This window comes from Cydia fagiglandana, chromosome Z (genome assembly GCF_963556715.1).
Source record: "Cydia fagiglandana chromosome Z, ilCydFagi1.1, whole genome shotgun sequence".
Classification (NCBI taxonomy): Eukaryota; Metazoa; Arthropoda; class Insecta; order Lepidoptera; family Tortricidae; genus Cydia; species Cydia fagiglandana.
This window is the reverse complement of record NC_085959.1, coordinates 22,523,197-22,546,838: the sequence shown is the minus strand read 5'-3', so window position 1 is coordinate 22,546,838 and position 23,642 is coordinate 22,523,197. Positions and strand designations below refer to the sequence as shown.

Here is a 23,642-nt window from a genome sequence, read left to right as displayed (position 1 = left end):
TAATTATTAGCTAAATGTAGTATGAACTAAATTAATAGCCTTAAAGTTTTTGCATTGAAAACGCACGGTGTTAAGGTACAATTATTATGCTCGAAAATGATGGTTTATTTGTTCGCGTGTTTAAATATGTAAGTATTTCATATGTAATTTGTAGATTAATATAGTTTTACTGAACGCCGATTTTTTTATTTCAACTTATCAATTAGAGCGTATTACTAAATGGACATTAAATTGTACAATATGGTTAGTGCTAGCTTGGTATTGTATTATTATGTGTATATTATTGAACGTGTCGTGTGTGCGGCAGTTCGTCGCCGGACTCGCTGAGCGAGCGCAGCGGCGGCGAGGCGCGCGGCGCGGCGTCGCCGGCCGCGCTGCACAAGCTGGCGGTGCCGCTGGCACGCTGCGAGGTGCCCGAGGTGCGCGACGCCGCCATCGCCGCCTGCGGGAACATCAACCCCGACGCACTCAAGTAAGCAACCTACATATACGCACCTTTGCTGGTTTCAACGGCCGTTATTTAATCTATATTTAGGCTCGGTTGCACCAAACTGCCTGTCACTGTTATACCGTTCGCTAAATTTTTTTGCATGGGATATTTCATACTTCATGAAGTTTTACGTTAATCAGTCACTTAAATGTAGTTGGTGCAATTGGGCCATAGAGACGGTTGCACCAAACCGTCTGTCACCGTTTTAACTTTCGCTAAATTTTATTGTATGGAAAGTTTCATAGTTCTCTGCTGCTTGAAGTTGATCAGTCTGTTGAGCGTTTCTTTAATTTTTCCCATTTTTATTTATAGTAATGTTTTTTGCCTCTTTTGTGTTATTTCTATTGAGAATCACGAGTTCTTTCGATCCTAATAGGATAAAAAAATGTCCATTTCCCCATACACTTTGTGTGGCGGTAACAAAAAGGAAAGTTTGAAAAATCTATGGAAATGTTAGGACACTTTTTTTCTCCTATAAGGATAAAAAGGGCTCGCGATCCTGACTAGAAAACACAAAAGTGGCATAAAAGGTTAGGACACTCTGTTAATTGTGGTTGGTGCAACTGGAAACTTGGAAATTAATATAAACCTGTAATAACGTAATGACTTATGAAACACGCAGGGACCTGATGGAGGAGCTAGTGCCTCTCCTGCGGGAGGCCGTGGACCGCAAACAGGAGAACATGCGGCGGCGGCGGCGGCGCGACGCGCTGCGGCTCAACCTCAACAAGATGCTGCTCCTCATCGCGCAGCGCAAGACCTTCGCCAACAGGTGAGCTTCTTCTGAAACACGTCATACTTCTAATAAATTATGACGTATTCATAACACTTACACTGCGTGGGCTATCAAATCCGCTGCAGACTTTGGTGCGACTATGCGCCTGTGTGTAAGAATGAGAAAATATAACAAGACCCCGTTATCAATGTTGCAGTTCATTGAAATCAAGCAAAGTGAATTTGAAATAGAGGAGGCTTTGGATTCCAGTCGAGTAGATGGCGTTAAATTCAATATTTAACAAATGAACACAGTGAAAGAATAAGGATCAAAGTCAAATGACGTACTAACAGTTTTAATTTTCTGTCTAATGTTGGCAGTAAGTTAATAATAGCTACATAATTTACTTTGACAATCCGCCTCTATACACTCTATTCTCTTTGATCAAGCTAAGTAGTTACCTGCTCAATACATTAAAGTACCGATTTCAGCCCATTCGCGCTAGAAGGAGGCAGCTTGCACTCGTCACTGACCGAGTACCTGGACGGCGTGCGCCAGTGCCTGGAGGTGGAGGCCGAGAAGGACGCCCCGGCGGCCAGAGAGCAACGGCTTACCTTCGCCGACTTCGTCACAGAACTCATCAAGAGTTTTCCACGTAAGGCTATTATGACAGGTGTAAGACTAGTTTACTTACTACCTTTACTCCGTTGGTTCAGCGACCCAAAATGAGACTTGGCCTCCGACACAAGACAGCGCCACTTTTCTCGGTCCTGTGCGACCTCCCGCCAATTGCTGACTCGAAGTTCGCGCAGGTCCGCCTCCACCATACTCGGAGTAATTAACAATGGAGCCGCCATTAACAGGCGTTCCCCTCTGTCGAAAATAGGCGGCCAATGGTCAACCACATGTCAACCACATGTATGGACTGACGTTTATCTGACATGACGTACCTATACATTTGATGTGCCCCTCCCCCGCAAAAAACGGCAGACTATTTTGTACCGAAAATTTTAGACATGGCGTCTCCGTTGGTTATATCCTCTAAGCCACCATAGGACTAATTTGACAAGTGGAATTAGTGTCATTTCAATTTGTCCACTTTTCGTATTCTAGCGCCATGACCAACAGTGACGCCTTGCCAGATTGGCAATTTGCAAGGCATTGTAAAGTGATTAAAAATTTCACCGAAAGTCATATAAAATTTACTTCTCTCTAACTACAAGCTATTATTTAGTTTCACCTGTTCCATTGTTTGTATGTGTGTCTGTTTGTAATATCAAATGTTGCAAGTTAAATTTCATCCACTTCTCGATTTCTGATTAAGCCAAAAATTAGCATACATAAGTATTACGGTACCATCGAGCTTAACTGATGATGTGTACTGGAGGCGGCCATATGAACTCTGTGATTAAACAACGCAATCTAATTATTTTTGGGGTTTTTAGAATTGTCTCGTATATATCTAATGAATATTAGTTGCCTGGTCGTGGAAAGAAAAGTACAGACAGAGATAGAAGCTTTTACGTACCAAAAATGAAAATTTTGCCAAAAACTTTTGATTTATGTTTTTTAAAATATATTATGAGTGATTACGTGTTATATTTCACAGTGGACATGTACGGATCATTGATGAAGAAGGACCTGTGCCGCGGTTTATTTTCGCTCTTCTCCGGTTGGTGCGGCCCGCTCGCCAAACATTTAGGTGCCCTTGTTCCTCAACCACCTACTCAAGAAAACGATGAGCGACTCAATCTATCCGCCTTGAAGGTAAATCTACTTTGTTAATCGTGTAGAAATCATGGAGCGCCTGGAGTTATTAGTTAAGTACAAAAAAATCACACCGACGCGTTTGCCATCAAAAAGTGAATATAATAAATATAATAATTCGAAAATCATTGATGTGAGTAGGGTATACTGTATTTTAAATAAATTATTTTACACCATGCATGAAATAAAGCACCAGATAATTATTAGAAAAACACAGATAAGAGTATGTTTAAACACAAGTTCTATTTAATAAATCGGATAGAAATAAACAAAGTAGGTGATGTGACCGTGACGTCACGATGTAAAGTTTCATATAAATTCCATATTAGCAAATCGTTTTGACATTTCTGAAAAAGTAACTGATTTGACTAGTAGGAAAATACCCTATTATATGGATGAGATGTGTCGTACATAAATACTGTTCTTAATTGAATCATGGTAAACTAAATAGTACATATTGTATGCAGGCAATGAGTGCCCTGGTTTGCTGCGGCTCATGTTTCGCGCCGAACGCCCTGGCCGAGGACGGCTCGCTCTACCCCTGGCTGAGCGAGATGCTTTCTTCCACTAACGATAAGGTACCAGTATATGCACTTTTTAACGTGAACAGGTAATAAAACCAAACAACATACAATTTGTAGCTGTACAATCAGCAACACTCCTAACTGTACATCGGTGGATCTTATTACAAAAGGCTTAAGGTCCACCGATTTAATTGTACAGTTAACAGTGTGGGTGATTGTACATATCGTATGATGTCAAGAACGGCTTTGATTAAATAATGTATCCATTTGTTTAGATCTACGAATTGGCCCGCGAGACGATAGTGCTCCTTCTAGACTGCAACCCCGACATCGGTCCCCTGCTCGACTGGACGGTGGACAAGTGCTTCACCGGGCCACCGCGCGTCGCGGACGGCTGTTTCATGGCGCTCGCTACCATATTCAGTGCCAGGTACGTAATACTAGTACCTTTACTCTGTATCTTTAGGTCCTTACATAAAAGTCAACAAATAATTTGTTCATTTTCGGGCAGTTATAACATTTATTGACTAACCAACCAAATACAAAACCACTTGGATCTGTCACTGAACGACCTGACTTTAACCTACATTATTTGATCATGTTATGTTTTCATCTACCCTCAACTGGCTTAAGAAGCCATTAAATTTGAAAGTAGATTTTGTTTACTCTTATTTAAATACCTAAAGATACAGACTATATAGGTAAAATTGCTGGTTACACTTGTGCTCTGAACATGTGTGACATGATGCCAACGGCCGCTTTCTGTTACCGGACCGTTCGCTGTCGCCGGGGTATTCATCCTCACACCCTAGAACCTAAATGGTTGCGCACCGTGCGGGTTAAGAGGAATTTACGTGACGAGGCTTTCCCGATGTTCTTCAAAAAAAGGAGTGTACGAGTTTTTAAAGGGCCGGCAACGCGCATGTAATACCCCTGTAGTTGCAGGCGTTCATAGGCTACGGTGACTGCTTACCATCAGGCGGGTCCCGACGTGGTATTAAAAAAGGTACATTCTGAATTACGCTTACCTTGTCAGATCTCGAAAAACTGACGGTCAACTTCTTGAAACTCCCAATCTCGAATCAGATTTTTCGACGAAATTTCCTTCCCACCCATTCCCTCCCTCCCCCACTCCCTCACGAAGGCCCAGTCGCACCAACCCCAATCAACAACCCGATCAACGGCACGCAGCAGAGAACTATCAAAGTTTCATCATTATCATTTTGATAAAATGATTGACGGTGACAGACGGTTTAGAGCGACCAACACTCAGGTGTGTTGGCTCTCGTTGGCTTAATCAACCTAAAGATCAACTGTGCCAATTATCAGCGAATAGTCATAAAGTGAAAGGTTCCCATACAACAAATAGCTATAGCAAACCAAACATAATTAAATCATTACGTTAGCAAACCAGCTGCGAGCTGCTCAAGAGCCATGGCAAAAATGCCTTGACAGCGCTAGGAAAATGATAATTCGTTGTCATTGTACAGCGGCATCTATTCGCAGATCTCTGAACCTTCGAATAAGCTTCGACAGCAAATTTATTAAAGCGACATCTGGTGGATTTTTATCGTACTAACGTAAACGTTATATGTTTTGGAGTAGGCTCCATACTTGAAAGTATTCCGATAGCAGTCGCTAGTAGTATGTTGTGAGGTTGTGACTATAACAAACTGTTTGTTTAGGTATTATAGCTCGTGATACAACTTAAAATTAGAAGTTTCAGGGAAAAAATTGTTGAATCACGTCATGTGCAAAAGACATCACATTTATTATACAGTTGCTTGCGCCATTAGATTTATATGGCCCCACGAGTTTGTAAAGAAATATAAATATTATTTTATGATAGGTATGTATGTTTACAAAGAACGCAAACTAAATATTAACAAATAAATTAAATATTACCAAAATATTTACTAAAAATGGTGAACCACCATTGCGGTTTTAGGCCTACGCCATCGTAGTCTCTATTTTAGTTTCAAAATTCATAATTGCCTAAGGGCCACTTGCACCATTCCACTAACCCGTGGTTAAGCGGCTAAACCATTAAGGTGGTTCGCCTAGGTTACTCAAAACTTAACTCTCGCTAGATGGCACCACTTTTGCAAATTTTCAGATTTAATTTTTTTGTGAAATGGTCTTGGTATTTGTATACTTAAAAGTATGTTTCGCGCACTCTTTAAGTAAATATTGAACTATTAAAATAAACATTGAATACTTCATTGTGCAAAAACCACCTTTTTAATTCGACGGAGTGTTGCTGTCACGCTCTTTCCTACTGTTACTCACACATGCAAACAGTGTTTCCGTGATCCTTGTAGTAGACAATTTCACACAACGTAAGTATGTTGCAATAGCGTAACGGTATGTTCGTGGAAATACGTGCAAAAGGATTGGGGTTCAAGACTGATGCGAGTAGGTAATTTCTTTTTGTTTCTCCTTTGTGTTATCTTACCTTTAAACGAGCAATTATTAGATATATAATTATTTATTTATATATTTGGATGATATCAGAAACGGCTCTAACGATTTAGATGAAATTTGCTATAAGGGGTTTGATCTCTTAGCTAGGTCTATGAGAAAACGCGCATTTTTGAGTTTTTATGTTTTGTAAGCTTTGGTCGGTCTCCCAGATATTCAATCTCCGCTTGGCAACTAATCCCAGAATTGGCATGCGCACTAGTTTTTACGAAAGCGACTGCCCTGACCTTCCAACCCAGAGAGTAAACTTATTTGGATTAGTCCGGTTTCCTCACATTGTTTTCTTTCACCGAAAAATAGGTATCGGTGTATAAATAGGTAGGTATCAAATGCTATTTCGTACAAAAGTTCGAAAAATAATTGGTACGAGCCGGGGTTAGAACCCGCGACCTCCGAATTGCTTTCCGCTAGGCCAGCAGCGCTTCCCCCACATACTCAGTGTTATCAGGTTTTTTTTAAATCAAAAACTATTACTTATGAAAGCAGAAGAATATAAATGATCGTATTAGATTTATAATTGTTACGTATTTGCCGTAACTTATTTTTAAAATGTGTTTTCCAATTAAAAGACACGTCAAGATTGTTTACCTTATTTCTAATGCTAAAAAAAACAAACTATAGTAATAATTGTGTTTTTCATTCATAGACAAAATCCATTATTTTTAACCAAAGGAAATTTTATACACTTCTTTTTTAGGGTTCCGTACCCAAAGGGTAAAACGGGACCCTATTACTAAGACTTCTTAGGGTTCCGTACCCAAAGGGTAAAACGGGACCCTATTACTAAGACTTCGCTGTCCGTCCGTCCGTCCGTCCGTCCGTCCGTCCGTCCGTCTGTCACCAGGCTGTATCTCACGAACCGTAATAGCTAGACAGTTGAAATTTTCACAGATGATGTATTTCTGTTGCCGCTATAACAACAAATACTAAAAACAGAATAAAATAAAGATTTGAATGGGGCTCCCATACAACAAACGTGATTTTTGACCAAAGTTAAGCAACGTCGGGAGTGGTCAGTACTTGGATGGGTGACCGTTTTTTTTTGCTTTTTTTTTGTTTTTTTTTTTGCATTATGGCACGGAACCCTTCGTGCGCGAGTCCGACTCGCACTTGCCCGGTTTTTATTGCAGTGAGGATGTCCTGATTGTAAAAATCAGAGAGATTAGGAAGAGTATAATTTCTAATTATCTTTGTAAAAATAAAAGAATACGTGTAGCCCATACTTAATAATCGATTTATGATAGTAAGAAAAATTAAATAAAAATAAAAAAACAATACTAAATTTAGGTGTAACAAAAATACAAAAAGTTATGTTCCAGCATACAATGACTGGGGATCGAACCGGGAATCTTCCGTTTGCAAGCAAAAAAGCAACTGTTTGCATAACACGCCATGATAGTTCTTAGCTAAGCTGACGAACTTCTCGCTTAGGTCAATTAACTACCTGTCAAATATCAGTGTCAACAAAACTGCACTAAACATGACGGCACTCCAAATTCGAGCCGTGGTCAGCCCGGCAACGTCGGAAATGGTATGGCAACGTCGCAAATGTATCTGTACACGACATTTGTGACACACACATACGTAAAATTGATGAAAAGTTAACTATGATTTTTGCATGATTTCTGTATGAAACATTGTTTTCCTGTTAATTTCGCGCAAACGAATATTCGAAAGAAGATAAATGTGGAAATATTTGTGTACTAATAGTGTGTAGTTACTTAATGAGCTTTGATTGAATTTTGTATGAAAAGCGAACCACCTTAACTTAATGTCAAATTGTACTGGTAACCATGGTAACTCCAGGTTTAACCGGTTAACCCCGGGTTGGTGGAGTGGTGCAAGTGGGCCTAAGATATCTATGGCGTTCTCTATGTCAAACCTTTGAGCGCGCCAAAGTTCGAGGGGGGCCTTTTACTTAAGCAAGCGACGTCCACATTAATTCACCCTGACCTGCACGAGATTCCAGCGACTACTAAAACTTTTGTCTGAAAAAGGACAAAAGGTATAAATTATACCTTGACACATTTTTAGACTTAAATTGATTTACCTTTATTAACCAAGGATGTTTTAACATAGGCCAATTTTAAATTACATTACCTGTAAAGTCTGGCGAACAATAGTTGAGAAGAAAAGGGACGGCCTCTTCTCCAGTCCCCATTTTCTTGCCGGGATTCTGACATTATGGAAAATACTGTTACATAAAATGAAGTACCTTATTAATCATAGCTATGCCCCTACGTTTCACTTTTTTTCGTTTTTTTATTATTGCATGTAAAAACTAGGAGCGGCGGAAAACAGTATACAGGGTGATTCCGGGGTCGTGGAGCAAGCGATCAAGGCATGATACACAAGCCCATACTGAACAACTTTTACTATGGGACCAACTCCGAAATCGCGAAAAAAAAATTGGTAGTTTCATAAATTTCGGCCGATCACTGTATTATGCCTTGATCGCTGGCTTTACTATGGGACCAAATCCGAAATAGCGAAAAAAAACTGTCCTTCCCATAGAACACGACAACATGTGATCGGCCGAAATGTATGAAACTACCAATTTTTTTTTTTTTTTTTTTTCGCGATTTCGGAGTTGGTCCCATAGTAAAAGTTGTTCAGTATGGGCTTGTGTATCATGCCTTGATCGCTTGCTCCACGACCCCGGAATCACCCTGTATACAATTTTCTAAATGCTCCTAACTCGTATAATAATATATGAATTAGTGAACTACACGAAGAGTTGTAAGATGTAGTAGGTACGTTCTCAAAGCAAATGAGAAAGCAGATATAAATCACAACCACAGTTTCCAGGAACGGGAGAGACAATTTGTGTAAGACCCTTACTGTATGGTACTGTTATTATACTCGTAATATGTAAATATTACAAAATGTATATAATTTTAATTACATATGTAAATGCGTAGCTGGTAATCGTAAAGAATGTCCGTTCCTTGGCCGTTTTGCGATACCAAGAAAGACCTTATTTCGCTATAGTTCGTTATTTTAGCTTTAGAAAGAAGGTAAGCGATCTTGACATGTCTTTTAATTAAAAATGCTTTTAAAAAATCAGTAACTATTATTTATGAAAGCACAAGAATATAAATGATCGTATTAGATTCATAAATGTTACATATTTGCCGAGACTTATATTCAAAACGAGTTTTTCAATAAAAAGACACAGTCATCAAGATTGTTTACGTTTTTTCTAATGCTCAAAAAACGAACTATAACAATGCAGCTCCTGGGATTTGATTATATCGATCAGACGCATCTTTAGGGAGTTAAGATATTGAGTATTTCTATACTATTGAAAACTGACTAGAGAATTACCTGCCAAACCCTTATCCTAGTTGATCCATAGTTTGGGTACCTACGCCCTCAACGAGTAAGCGGACCATTAAGTATCGTCTTTTGTTTTTATAACACCGTTTTATACGAGTAGGTATAGATTCGAAACGAATTATTAGAATACGTACATTATTTTTGCTTTGGACTTGTTCGAATGAGATCTTATTTCATGCATATTTATAGTATTAAAATTTCTTGTTTATACTTTAATATGCGGGACGCGCTAGTACGTAGTAGTTCTAAAAATTGGTTTATATTTTTTTTTATTGTTTTCGTTATACACATATTTATCTGAAGCTCTTTCTGTTGCTCTAATATGTTTTCCGTTTTTTTTTTTATATTAGATATATTAGAGGTAATGTAGTGTACCCAAATTGAATAGGACATAAATACATCTAATATAAAAAAAAAACGGAAAACATATTTTGTATCAAACTCATTTGGAATTCAGCGATATCTTTAGGGATGAAAATATTATCCCACACCCTATCTATTTCGCTTGGGGCTGTCCCGACGAACTAAAGTCAAATGCAATTGAAATAGGGCACTGTATAAGGTTTCTCTGCAAAGTGACCCTTCTTGCTTTCGGGTGCACATCTTTACAGTTTCCTTGTATTCGTAACAGAAATAACATGTAATTTTTAAAATTATTAATACGTAACAAAGAATTACTGATAAATACAACCGGAAAAAGGAGATACAAAAAGTTAGCACCCTTAAGACTATTTGTATTTAATTAACTTTTTAAGTCTCGTACAAGTTTTTGTTGCTAATTTATTATTTCATAAGAGAACCTAAACAGACAATTCGAAATTCAAGCATTGAGGATATACAAATATGTACGAGTATTAGCCCGCAAGTGAGCGGATTCCAACAAGGGACTAAATTAATTTAATCTCCACCAAAGTCTTTCTATTTTATATTGCCTCTTAAGTAGAAGTGACCCATTGAGTCTTCCTATTAAAGGCGACGTAATTCGTTTTTATTCCTAGTACAATGTTGTCTTTGTTTAGAATTTAATCACGGGTTAATTATACCTGTTGTGTCCCAATTCGTGGGAAAAACTTAGTTCATTACTTTTCAAAAGTCGCTTAACAAATGTTGGTCAGTTTGAGGAGTATTGTATTAGCTCGTGATAAAGAACCCTTTTATCTACTAATCTGCAAGTAACTAGTTTTCCTCTCTGGATACTGACATAATGAAAAACATTTTTAAATAATTTGATATATACATATTAACCATAACTATGCCCCTACGTTTAATTTCTTTGTTTGACATTAGGTGCGAAAAACAGATTTCATACACTATTTTAAATGCTGCTAACTCTTATAATAATTAAAAATTAAAAAAAAATTAAAAATAGCTGTGGTTGTGGCAAATTGTGTCAAAATAATTGCAATTTATAATAAGAAACTCTTCGATTACATCCATTTTTAGGGTCCAAATAACTTAACTTGACTGTATCTCTTTAACTCTAATGAATCTTAGGTAGATATACCGACATACTTACCTACACTTGCAATTTGAAATCGTGACAAATGTATATTTTTTCGCCGCTAAGGCACCAAATAGGTAGAGAAAACTAGGCACAGCTTGTGCAGAGCTAAAATTCTTTCGACGAGCTTTTATCCGTGTCTCAAATGCAGGCAATTGTTACATAATTTTATCCTTTTCATACACTGAAGGAGACTCGTTATCCTAAGAGCGACATGTGTTAGCGTTATTGCTATGTGACTAATTCGATTATACTCGTACCACAGACAAAACATCCTCCATACTTAGCATAGTCGCGCTACCCCCTCTGCCACGCATACTGTAATTTTACTCCATGTTCGAGTCGAAAGTGTCTTTGTGTGACGTCCGTGAACACGGTCGTCGTTTGAACGGACCAATCACGGCACGGGACTTCGCTCGCCTCGTCCCGCGCACCCCCGCATTTTTGGCATCATCGGTTGCGTGAAATAATTGCTCTAAACTCCGACTAGAGGATTCCTAGTCTATAACTCGTACCAACTGGTTATCTTTAGGGCTGATTAAGACGGCGTGCGAACTCGCATGATATTTTACTTACATTGCGGACTGTTGGTCCAATTCAACCGACCGATCAAATATCGCAATGTAATGAAACTCGCATTCGAGTTCTCGCATCGTCTAAATGAGCCCTTATATCAATCACAGCTCGACGTTCTCATGCTGGCATATTATCAAACAAATAATTTAAAGCTAGGTCCACTAATTAAACCGCGTAGGTATGTGAATCCCGGCTATACTCTTATTAGTATTACATAGAAAAAATATATGTTAATAAAAAGTAATCTTAACGCCGGATATTTAATATCATAAGCTTCAACGCAGACGGGGAGTAATAATTGTACTTGAATAGATAGAGGTCGGTTTATGACGAACGAACCCTGAAATGTTTTTTACCTTGTTTTAGATTTATCACGAAACAAAACAAAAGATATATTGGAACATGGACAAACTTTCATTTGCCGCGTTAAAGTACATATTGGTTAAATGGCACTTATACGTTCTTAATTTTCCCAGGCAACGAGAAAATTCACCGATAAAGCTTCCTTTGACTAACGGATCATTGAATGTGGTCACAATTAAGTGGCTCATTTATGAATGTTAGTATTAGATCTCTGTTCATTATGATCCTAGATCAAATGACTTGTTGAAGCTAATGATCATTATTGCCAAAATGACGTCCCTCTATTTACATCCAAGAGGTTAAATATCTTCTTTCTTCAGGAGCAGTGCGATACGTGATGTCTTTAATATATTTTAATGAAATTGAAAAAGTTAATAAACCAATTAAAATAACCGCCGATGGAAGTTATTGTTAATCAATTATTGAGTATAAAAAAATACTGTCTTTTAAAATTTAAAACTCTGTAATCTCTGTTTACTTATTTTCTTTCCCCCTTATTCATAAAACTTTACGGGCCTGATTTAGTTAAATTATGTTTATCCCTTTCTTACATATATATAAGTAAAAATGACAGATAAGGTCACACAAGTATTAGCTAATTGAGGTTTGTAGCGCGTTTATAAATAAGGGGGTTGGTCTTTGAGCTAAAACCAATAAAGGCGAGATTGAGCTCGAGAATTTAAATGAGTGTAGTTTCAGTAAACACTTCCTTTTTTATTACCACGTTGCGGTTGTTAGGGCGGATGGACAAGCAGACATTTATCTTTTTTAATCTGACGGCTTCTTTCAATGTGTCACGATAAAACATCAACATTAACCCTTTACCAGGCTAAGCGATACATATTTCCCACATACGGCACTTCAAACATGTGTTCTATTTTCGATGAAGAAGACGGACATACGATTGTCATTTTTGAAATGTCAGCCTGGTAAAGGGTTAAGGTCCTTGTTTAGGAAATAACAAATCCGATATTATCATGCCGCGATCAGAAAGGGATTAGAAATGACAGATTTCCATACACTTACGTCTAAATCAATATGGATTGACAGCTATCTCAATCCCTTTTTAATTGTGATTCAGTAATACATTAGAAAAAACGCTCTGTTTTAGCATTGGGGTTTCCTTATGCCGGCTACACACATAACTATAAATCGTAGCGATTAATCTGTGCAGTCCGATTTGCGCAGTTTTATCTACCGTGTGTATGACAAATCGTTATGATAATCGACAGCGATTTAGTAGATAAAACTGCGCAAATCGGACTGCACAGATTAATCGCTACGATTTATAGCTAACGTGTGTAGCCGGAGTTATTCATACAGTACCGGTCAAAAGTTTAAGTTCACTCTGCGAAATAAGGTTATCATATTTAATTATGTTCAAATATAGAATATGTTTTGAATTTCAAACGTTTAATTGTTTCCACGACTACCAAATAACAATAAAAATACCTCTTGGAGGAATCGTTTTATGTTATTCGGAAAATTTGATCCATTTAATATTTTTGTTCCGTATTTCCTATGAGATTTCGTGAAGTTAGAAATCATTTAAAATGGGTCGCAAAGCCGATTTTAGTGTCGAAACTCGTGCTGTTATTGTAACTCTGTCAAATGAGGGCTACACGACGCGGAAAATCGCTGAAAAAATGAAGGTTTCTCAAACCGCTGTCGTGAGTACTTTGAAACGAAAACAAAAAACCGGTCTTAATTGCAGTCGATCTCGATCAGGTAGGCCAAAAGTCACGTCTAAAAGCGAAGACCAATTTATTTGCGTGAAGAGCAAACGCCAACGTACTCTAACTGCTCCAGAAATTTGCGAAGAACTCAACGCCACCCGAGAACAGCGAGTATCGGTTTCGACAGTGCAACGGCGTCTGCGAAACTATGGTCTAAAAGGTCGTATTGCTGCGAAAAAACCCTTGTTACGTAGTCAGAATAAAGTTAAGAGGTTGAAATGGGCCCAGAAACACAAAAACTGGACGTCTGAACAGTGGTCTAAAGTTTTATTTTCTGACGAATCGAAGTTTGAAATTTTTGGAGGGAGACGTCGTCAATATGTTCGACGACAAGTAGGCGAACGAATGATAAAGCAATGCGTGATGCCAACAGTGAAGCACGGTGGAGGATCAGTTATGGTCTGGGGATGCTTTGCGGGTGACAAAGTTGGTGATCTCGTGAGAGTCAATGGCATAATGGATAAGAAAATGTATCATAACATTTTGCAACGTCACGCTTTTCCATCTGGAAAACGGATTGTAGGCAGAGGTTTTGTTTTCCAACAAGACAACGATCCCAAGCATACGTCGAAGTTGTGCAAAAACTACATTTCATCCAAAGAGAACCAAAAAGAATTAAAATATATGGATTGGCCTCCTCAATCACCCGACCTCAATCCGATTGAGTTGTTATGGGATGAATTGGACAGGAGTGTGAGAAAAATGCGGCCAACTAATAAAGAACAGCTTTGGGAATACCTATACATTTGTTGGAATAAAATTTCGACATCAACACTGCAAAAACTAATTACGCGAATGCCGAAAGTGTGTATGGCAGCATTGAAAGCAAAAGGCGGATATTTTGAAGAGTCTAAAGTTAGCAAAAACTGATCTTTTTTATTTAATTGTGGTTTTAAATTAGAGAATTACCTTTAATTTATTATGTAATAAAAGATTATTAAATACATTGTGTTATATTTTATTAGTACATTGTGTTATAGCTTCATTTAACCGAATTTACAGAGTGAACTTAAACTTTTGACCGGTACTGTAGATACGTCGTAGACACATAATAATAATTAGTTTTCATGCTCTGAGAGTGGCTTTATTATCTATGAAGCTGGATTGAAAGGATTGAAAGTGATGTGTTTCGGTCCGAGGGCGTTTCACTTTCAAAGTACGTTTTCTTCTTACGATTAGCAATTCAGTTCTAAATTGATTTGTTGTATAATTTCAATTCTGATATTTAACTCCCGATTCTATAAATAACAGTACCCTCAAGAAATAAAGACTGTTGTACCAACCTATTTTACTTTCCTCGTGTTCGAAATTAAAAGTAAAGTTTCTAACTTCTTCTAACGGGCGCAAGGCAGCCATTCTAAGTCGAACTATTGGGGTTTCGCCGTCGCTCGAGGCCATAACATCTCGTCAGGAATAGGCGCTTTTCCTCCGTTAGTTAACAATCTACAATTGATGTGTTGTGTAGAGAGTACCCGTGCGACCACTACACGGCGATCATCAACGTGACGCTGATGTGCACGGGGTGCCCGCGCGCGCCGGTGCACGAGAGCGCACTGCAGCTGCTGCAACTGCTGGACAAGCGCTTCTTCGGCACCGTCGGCCCGCTCCCTGTGGCCGACCCGGACAACGGTAAGTCTGCTTCTCAGCGTCTAATAAGCTACCATATATGTTTATCATGTTCTACAGTCGACGTCAAAATATATACAATTTTCGCCTTATTACTAGTGATGTACCGACTATTGATTTGGCCGAGTAGCCGACTAATCGGCGCTCGAATGGCCGATTAGTCGGCCGACTAGTCGGCTAGTCGGCCAGATCATTAGAATAGTTTAGTATAATTTCAGGTGAAAAACAATAGTTTCGCTCCTTTGGTTGCGCTATTCATCATATAAGCTTGGCTACTATGTGTTCTCTACAGGTTCAAAGAATTATCACAAGAATCCTCGTTCAATTTCTGTCTTTCTTTTATTTTGCAATCCTGAGCAGACCGTCAGTACAACTTGTAGGAGGTATTTCCAAGGCTCTATCTCCCGCACGTAGTCGCCAGTTAAGAACCTATCCCCTGTGGTCAGCGTCTTTACGAGCAACGTGCCCTTTTTATAAGTCTCAAAATTTTGCAATAACAATAACAGTTCCCATGGCTCCACCATTAAAAAAACTGAATAATAATAAAATCATTTAACTATAGATCTTGGCCATAAAACAACACGAGAATCAGTTGAGATCGACATCATCCCTACTTAGTACAAAGGCGTAAGGTGCAAAAGTGTATTTAAAGATATCTTTGACGTTGACTATACTTAACCACTTATGTACAGTCAGCAGCAGAAGTTGCTAAGCGGGCGAGGTGTTCACAATTACCTTGACACGCTCTTATTCCCTTAACAATAAAGTCGCGTCAAGATCATTTTGAACACCTGGCCCGCTTAGCAACTTCTGCTGCTGACTGTACATAGTTTTTTATGCCTGTATAAGTGCTGTCTTAGATTTAGATTTATTCATTTCATAATATGAAATTACAATAGTAATAATATGAAGTCTGACTAGGCTGAACTACAAAAGTTATTTTCAGTGAAAGGATTGTTTGCCGATGTAATCGTGAATCCTTTAAGTACGGTAAACTGCTTAGTCGCTTCAGTGAAACCGCTTTAAATATTATAGACTTTCGTAGTCAAGTTTATTGTTTCGCTTTGTTAATCTTTTAACTATCGGCCCTACTTACCTACTTAAATTGGCATGTACCTACAACCTATCCCTAGTATAAATTTCATACGAATATAAATGCGAAATTAACTCCGTCTGTCTGTTACCTCTTCATGCTTAAACCGCTGAACCAATTTAGAAGAAATTTGTGAAAATTTTAACTGTCTCGGCTCATGAAATACAGCCTGGTGACAGACTGAAAAAACAGACAACGGACAGTGGAGTCTTGGTTTTTATCCTAAAATCCTCCCCCACACAATAAGCGGAGATAATTTTACTGCATTCCCTTGGTGTGAGATTCCTTGGAAGAGTCTTTCAAAAATAATATTGGTCTAGTAGTCTAGTATAAACCTATTTCATTTAATCGTGTAATGTTTTCATTCAACCCTCACTGGCTAAATATTCGAACTCGTTTTAGGTTCTTTACTAGGGCGAAGTAATAGCAAATATTACAAAACTAAATTACTATTGATTAATCAAATTGACCCGATATATTCCTATGAACAAAATATCACGATTACAGTAGCTTAGTTGTTAGGAGTACGTTGAGTGGTAAAACTTTTCGTCACATCCAGTTAATTTTCTAGTGCCCAATAAAATACCTATTTGTGGTTTGTGTTTACATTATTTTAAATACTTACCTAAAAATACAGACTATACATTCAAGTAATATAATGATAAGGTAGCAAATATTACGAACAAAGATTGTAAATAGAAAAGTTCAAATGACAAATAATACACAAAAGGGCATTGGAATTTTCGGGAAAAATGTAACGTCTGTAGTAATTTATATGGGGCTGCGTCTGCTCTTTCTATTTACGATCTTATAAGGGTTTGCACACAATACCAATAAAACTAAATTGACGACTATTTTAAACATTTACTCTAATTATCAAAGTCTATTGACATCTAGCCCAGAGTTCTTTGTCGATACATACCCTAATAGTTAAGTTTAATAATGTTTTCATGATAAAGAAACTTATACAGTCTACGTATACTGACGTAGTGGTGTAAGTTTTATTTTTAATAAGAGAATATCTTTTAGGTACCACAAACTTTAAACAGGTAACAGGAAACTGGCCATGTTATCGTGTCAGTGTTGATGTCCAGGCAGGCGTGGCTCACTCCGCGATTTCGTCGCTTTGCTACAGGTAGCTAAAAGTGCATCCGTTCGGCCCCAATTTTGGGGTTTGCCATAAGCCGCGCGTGGCGCTGTCGCCACCTAGCGGCCATATCTGCGCTGATCGTAACAGACGCGTTTTGTTAAAGAGTGAGTCTTCTGTACCTAGTACTATTATTTATTCTGTGGTCCAGATATTCCAGGTATGCAGGTACGTATAGCAAATATGACTCCACAATTCACAGACATAATTATAAATAACTAACCGATTTTCCCATGAATCGACCAACTTATGATACGCTCATTTGAACAACTCGCAGTGGCAAGTTCTAAGTAACTATGTATACATCTGTTACAATGCTCGACTTGTGTAAGGAATTCCAGTCTACAAAGCAAATGTTTGAGTTGTACGAATTTAGAGACGAACCGCCGAACCCTGCAAATGTCGAGGGACATACTAAAATATTCGCCATACCGCAATGCAGGCACAAACTTAAAGAGTATTTGTGAATTTAATTTATATTTATGAGCTTAGCTATCTGTTAGCTTCTTAGAGCATTTAATAACCCCTTTGCCGAAAACCTTGCACAATTGTGCATACTTTTGCATGGACTGACTTTTATCTGACATGGCTATTTATACGTTACGTACAACACACGACAAACTAGGCGTCTCGAGTTACTAAATGCTCTTAGATTGGCTTCAAATTTGAGTCATATGTTTCTATGGGGAAAAAATGTTAAGTATCTCCCATTTCCGGAAAAGTCCCTTTTGATATTCCACGCTGTATAGGCATAGAATGACTATGTTTGTCATTTGTCATTTCCTTTAAGTAAATTAACTCAATAAGGTAAGGTGGGGTAACACTAACATATTAGTTTATTTTGTTCGGGGCAAGTCAAACACTAGGAAGGAAGGATTCCTTACAAGTGATAGTCTTACCCCACCTTACCAGACCTTAGTAGTTTTGATATGTTTGATACTGAGTGATTTTTAGTTATATTTTACTTTGAATGATCGATTTTATCCACCATGTACAGGCAGCAGCAGAAGCGATGATCTCGACACGACTTTATCGTTAAGAGCCAACAGGAGTGGTCATTCCTCCATACAAACGTACTCCTCGTTTTCCTCCGTGGTTTTTGAAGCTAGAGCAATGATTTTTTCAACACAGATTAATATTGTCAGTATCTGTGTCGGACCGTTTTGTTTTTTGTGATATTTTTGTTTTTTAAGGCGCGTCAATGTAATTTTGAACACCTTGCCCGCTTAGCAACTATTGCTGCTGACTGTACATCAGCAGTACTCACTACGGCAAGTCGAAAATGCCACGAAACTTCCTGGTTCCGCTCATCAGGCAAATGTAAGGGACACAAAGGAATTTACTAAAGGTTAAAATTTTGCGGCTTTAGGTAGAAAAATATTCTTCAAAACAACCTCGAAGTACTTTCTCATAATTGGAAATCGCAAAACTTTGCAATTCTACGTGCTTTAAATCTTTAACTTAGAGCAACAGTTTGCGAAACTCCTGTCCATAAAACAGGCTTTAATATTTGTTGGTTTCTTGTTATAAATTGATTATCTTTCATCCTCCGTAGTCGATTTATGTAAGAATAGGTACAATACTTAGCACTTACATACAATGGCAAAGCACTACGATATCAATATTTATTTATTTTTATTTTATTGGAAGCCTATAATATCCCACTGCTGGGCAAAGGCCTCCCTCCACTTTTTCTGGTCTTCCCGATCTTGTGCAGTCTCTGGCCATTCTTTTAAAAAGGAGTCTAACTTGTCTCGGCATCGCCGACGTGGTCTTCCAAATCCTCGTTTTGAGCTGGGCTGCCACTCTGTAGCGATCTAGGCCCACAGCTCACCCGGCATTGGTCAGGTATATGTACTAATTATTCATGACTAACTCTAATAAACTCAGTAGAATTGTAATAACGTTTTTAACCAAATGTTAATACAAACACTGAAAGCGAGCTTATACAAATGTCTTGTCTAGGTTACGATATTGCTAAAGCCTAAGCCACAAAGAAAAAAACACAATACACAATGTGAATACAATTATTTATTACCATCGAGTTATCTAAAAACTTATAAATGTTATGATACAGAAAACTTAATAGTACATATATTTTTACTGTAACCACACATATTCACACACGCACATACTCATATGGACTTGCAAATCCAGCTTCTGAATAGGTTAAAATTAAGTCACTACTTTTGTTAATATCTGCCGTGAAAATGTTATTTCTTTTAAATTCAATTATAGTTGAAAAATATTGTTGTTCAATTACCAACTAAGAAAGAGCGGTGTTTTTTTATTAATTAATCTGATGATGAAACCGGAGGGTGCATAATAGAACTCTTCCAGAGCTATAAGTAAGCCCCTCCAGTTTGGGCTTCTAAAACGCGTTTTGCTAAGTCCAATACATGTTTAAATTAATCCACCCGTCGTTGCGAGACTTTTATAAGCCAGATGCTTTGTATGCTATTTTATTTATTAATTTATATTTTCATAACATTTGCTCGAAAAAGATCTTATTTCATGTAGGTGTATTGAAGGACAAAGGCCTATATTGTTCCCGCAAGAGTTATGAACTGTGAAAAAAAATCTGTAACTCCTTCGGAAGTTGGAACTTTTTTAAAGTACGTCACTAATTCATACTTCATACGAACCAAGTAGGTTATACTTGTTTAAAATCACGAAAAATAACGAACATAGGTCTAAAATGCACTTTAAAAAATTATAATAAATTATGCACAAAAGCTAAACGTATGAAAATTATTACTAAATATGAGCAATATTTTGCTTGAGCTCAGTGATTACTTTTTCATTTTTTAAACACACAAGTAGAAGAGAAGAGTGCTGATCGAAGTAACCGAAATCTTCACTGAAGTTTTCTCTTAAACATTCACCGACAACATTTTCCATTAGGTATGGTAGACATACAGTAAGTTTCCAAGCTCAATACTCAATCTCATAAAAGTTAATCGCTAACCCCCTCAAGTGCAATCAAAGCCAGTATAATAACAGTTCGAGAAATACTACAGAAGTGGTGCAAACGACTCCAAGCGTTCACATGTGAAATTAATAATATTTTCTACTTTCAAGTTTTTCAACCTCTGAGGGGGTCGTGGAGGCTTGCAAAGCATTGTATTATAGGTTACATTTACCTACATGTCCTTATCCTTACATTAATTTAGCTTCAAATGTATGTGTGATCTGTTTGATGACATTGTTTTTATTAGCGGTGACTTTATTAGTAGGGTAATAAATAACTAAAATCAGCATATTGTATTCTAAAACTAACTATAAACTTAACTTAATAACACTATGAGATCATTGAGATCAAAGAAAAACATTGTAAAAAAGTAAATACAAGTCAGGTCATACCTTCATAGGGTAGCCAAAGCGTTAAAGTAAGTACTTTTATAATGGCGTATTTTCTGAAAGTTTAATAATTAGAAGGGATATTTTGTACTTTTACCACAGACCACCCAACGAGTTCCGTCCAGCACGGCTGCCATCAGTTTGGCATTGACATAAACGCTATCGTGAACGTAATTTACTTTGGATAGGTAATTTACCGTTTACTCGTACTAATTAATAGTACATTACTACAGAGGCCGGGACGAAAGGGGTTGCCGGCCGAAGACATATAGACGGCCGAGCGAAGCGAGGCCGGATAGGTCTGAGCGCGGGCAACCCCATTTCCCGCCGAGGTATGTATAGTGCTTTTCTCAAACATGCAATGAAATAAATAAAATCAAAAATCCACGAAACCCAAGTATTATATATAGAAAAAACTAAAAGTAAACTACACCCAAAATATAACCAACACGAAACCTACCTATATCATTATCAAGCGTATGTTTTACACGAGTCGTGTATTTTTACTACCCGTATATTTTCATGTATCTTTGATTTTTTCGCCTTGTATCCGTCTGACTGTCGTTTTCGTCACATAAGTTTACATAGCCTTTCATGTTGATATCATGTTTCACATACATCGTTGCTTTATGCATGGAGTAAATAAGTATAATTTCCACAGTGTTGACGAATTTGTAGTTACATTAATTTAATATATGCCACAAAACTGTTTCTAATAAACTGTAAGCCATTTTTCTTAGTTTCTCAAATAATAAAATTGCCATAAGCATTAAGCAACCATATACATACTTCGTCTTTGACTTGGCGGCAGAGGCAGCAAGTTATTTAAAATCAATTCTGCTTACGCTGCCAATTCCAACACCTACGATTACAATTAATTTCATTATTTCGTCGGAACTCATAGTAAAGTAAAAAAATCAACAACGCACCATAAATCCAATAAAACAGAATGAAAATTTTTCAACTTTACCTCCATAACAATTAAAAAATTAAAACTACGCGTGTTTGAGTAGACCTTTTTACCGCTAACGTTTAGATGAAATATTTTAAATGTTTTTATTTGTGTAGTTATACTTGGTCAAGCAGATCTTGTCAGTAGAAAAAGGCGGCAAATTTGAAAAATGTAGACGCGAAGGGAGATCGTCTCATAGAAAATTTGAATTTCGCGCCTTTTTCTACTGACAAGATTTGCTTGACCGTCTATAAATTTATAATTTAAAATTATTAAATTTGGTTAATAATGTATTATTTATTAAGTTCATGTTGATTTTATACAAATAAAACTGCAAATTATAGCAAACATTGTTTTTTGTTTTTTTTTTTATAGGCGTAGTGGCAGTGTCATTACGAACCATAAAGCCAATACTGCCTCTAGTTTTTTTTTTTATGGATGAATGCCACGATGCTGGGTCACAAATATCTGTGAAATGAAAATTAAAAAAGAGGACTTTGCCGGCCTAGGCCTGCAAGGATTGTATGAAATTCCATTAAATACCTTTTGTCCTAGCCGCACCTGAAACGTCATACTTCGCAGCCTATTATAAGGAACATAACATCAATATTTCATTGCATGTTTGAGAAAATAATAATAATTGCTCTTTTTTTTAGTATAGTTAGAAAGGGACAGTATCGCATGGAGTGGAGTGAAGTTAGGCACATAAGACCGTAAAGAAACGTAAATCGTGACATAAGGCACGTTTATTCACTGAAAGTAAGTGAAAAATACTCAGCCAACTGATGGTAGAGGCTCAGTACTCGTGTAAACTATGAATCAATATAAATAAGAGAATGATTTGGGGTGTAACATAGTATAAAATGGTGTTAAATGTGTCTAACTTGGTTGTGCCGCTGAATTGTAGCATTTTACAAGTAAAATTGCACTTGTATGTGGTGTGGTGACCTCATGCTCTTCGTAAACGTTTTATGATGCAGTGCCTGTGTTGTAGGCTTTTAATAAACGTCATTTGAATTTAAAAAAAACATACAACACTTTTAATATAATAGAATAAACCGGCTATTTAAAAAACGCCTAATAATTGCTCTCTTAAGACAGACGTTTTGTAATGATCCGCATTTTTGTATGTAGGATATATGTATATACATTCAGTGTTGGCCGAAAGTTAATGCGAATTGAAAATGTTGGCAATTAACCATTATAAATTGAACCTTAAACCGTAACGGACGATTACAGTTTACGATTCAATGTATAATGGTTAATGGCCAGCATTTTCAATTTGCATTAACTTTCGGCCAACACTGTATACATACACTGTTGTTAATTTCCGTTCGTGACGCGCTTAGCCGGCTGGCCGGTTTAATTATATGTCAGAGTTGGTCTCCTAAATAGACGCAGGTAGGAAACAAAATTCAAAAACATTATAAATGTTATAATCTAAAACGCGAACTCATCATGTGAATGTGACTTTTTATCTTCAGTGGGGCGCGTATATACGTTCCATTTTCTAAGCCACGAGCCTTAAATTACGCCTACATTCTTCATTAGGCCCATCTTGTTTTGTTTAATTTGTACTTCAAAATATGCAAAAGCTTAAAAATTATGCAGTAACATACATTCTGACATTTTATCAAGAACAATATAAGTCTAATCAATAATCATAAATCTGTTTTATGTGGTGACTAGTTCATGTATTTTATAAATTTGTCACTTAAAATATAGTTAACTAACTGATATAACTATTGCATAAATTAACATTCATTTACCTCATATTTACACCGAATATTTACAAAATACTAAGAAAGCTCTTTATTTACTTATATATGTTACCTTATATGTGTCGCTTAACTTCAAACTCGGGTAAATCCATTCGACACTCTCATCGAATATCTACCCTATTACCTTTTCTTAATACCAAAATAGCATAATCTGACAGATGGATTTACCCGAGTTTAAAGTTAAGCGACTC

General features: G+C 37.2%; 1 protein-coding gene across 2 annotated transcripts in view; it reads left to right on the top strand.

Annotated features, from left to right (window-relative positions):
- The window catches only part of LOC134678374 (protein furry), a 108,450-nt gene that overhangs the window by 12,218 nt on the left and 72,590 nt on the right, over window positions 1–23,642 (top strand). For both annotated transcript variants that reach the window (XM_063536926.1, XM_063536925.1), the window contains 7 exons: window positions 308–472; window positions 1,113–1,262; window positions 1,697–1,860; window positions 2,815–2,972; window positions 3,440–3,550; window positions 3,772–3,926; window positions 14,958–15,121. In XM_063536926.1, the coding sequence (XP_063392996.1) occupies window positions 308–472; window positions 1,113–1,262; window positions 1,697–1,860; window positions 2,815–2,972; window positions 3,440–3,550; window positions 3,772–3,926; window positions 14,958–15,121 (1,067 nt within the window). The remainder of the gene's footprint in view (window positions 1–307; window positions 473–1,112; window positions 1,263–1,696; window positions 1,861–2,814; window positions 2,973–3,439; window positions 3,551–3,771; window positions 3,927–14,957; window positions 15,122–23,642) is intronic.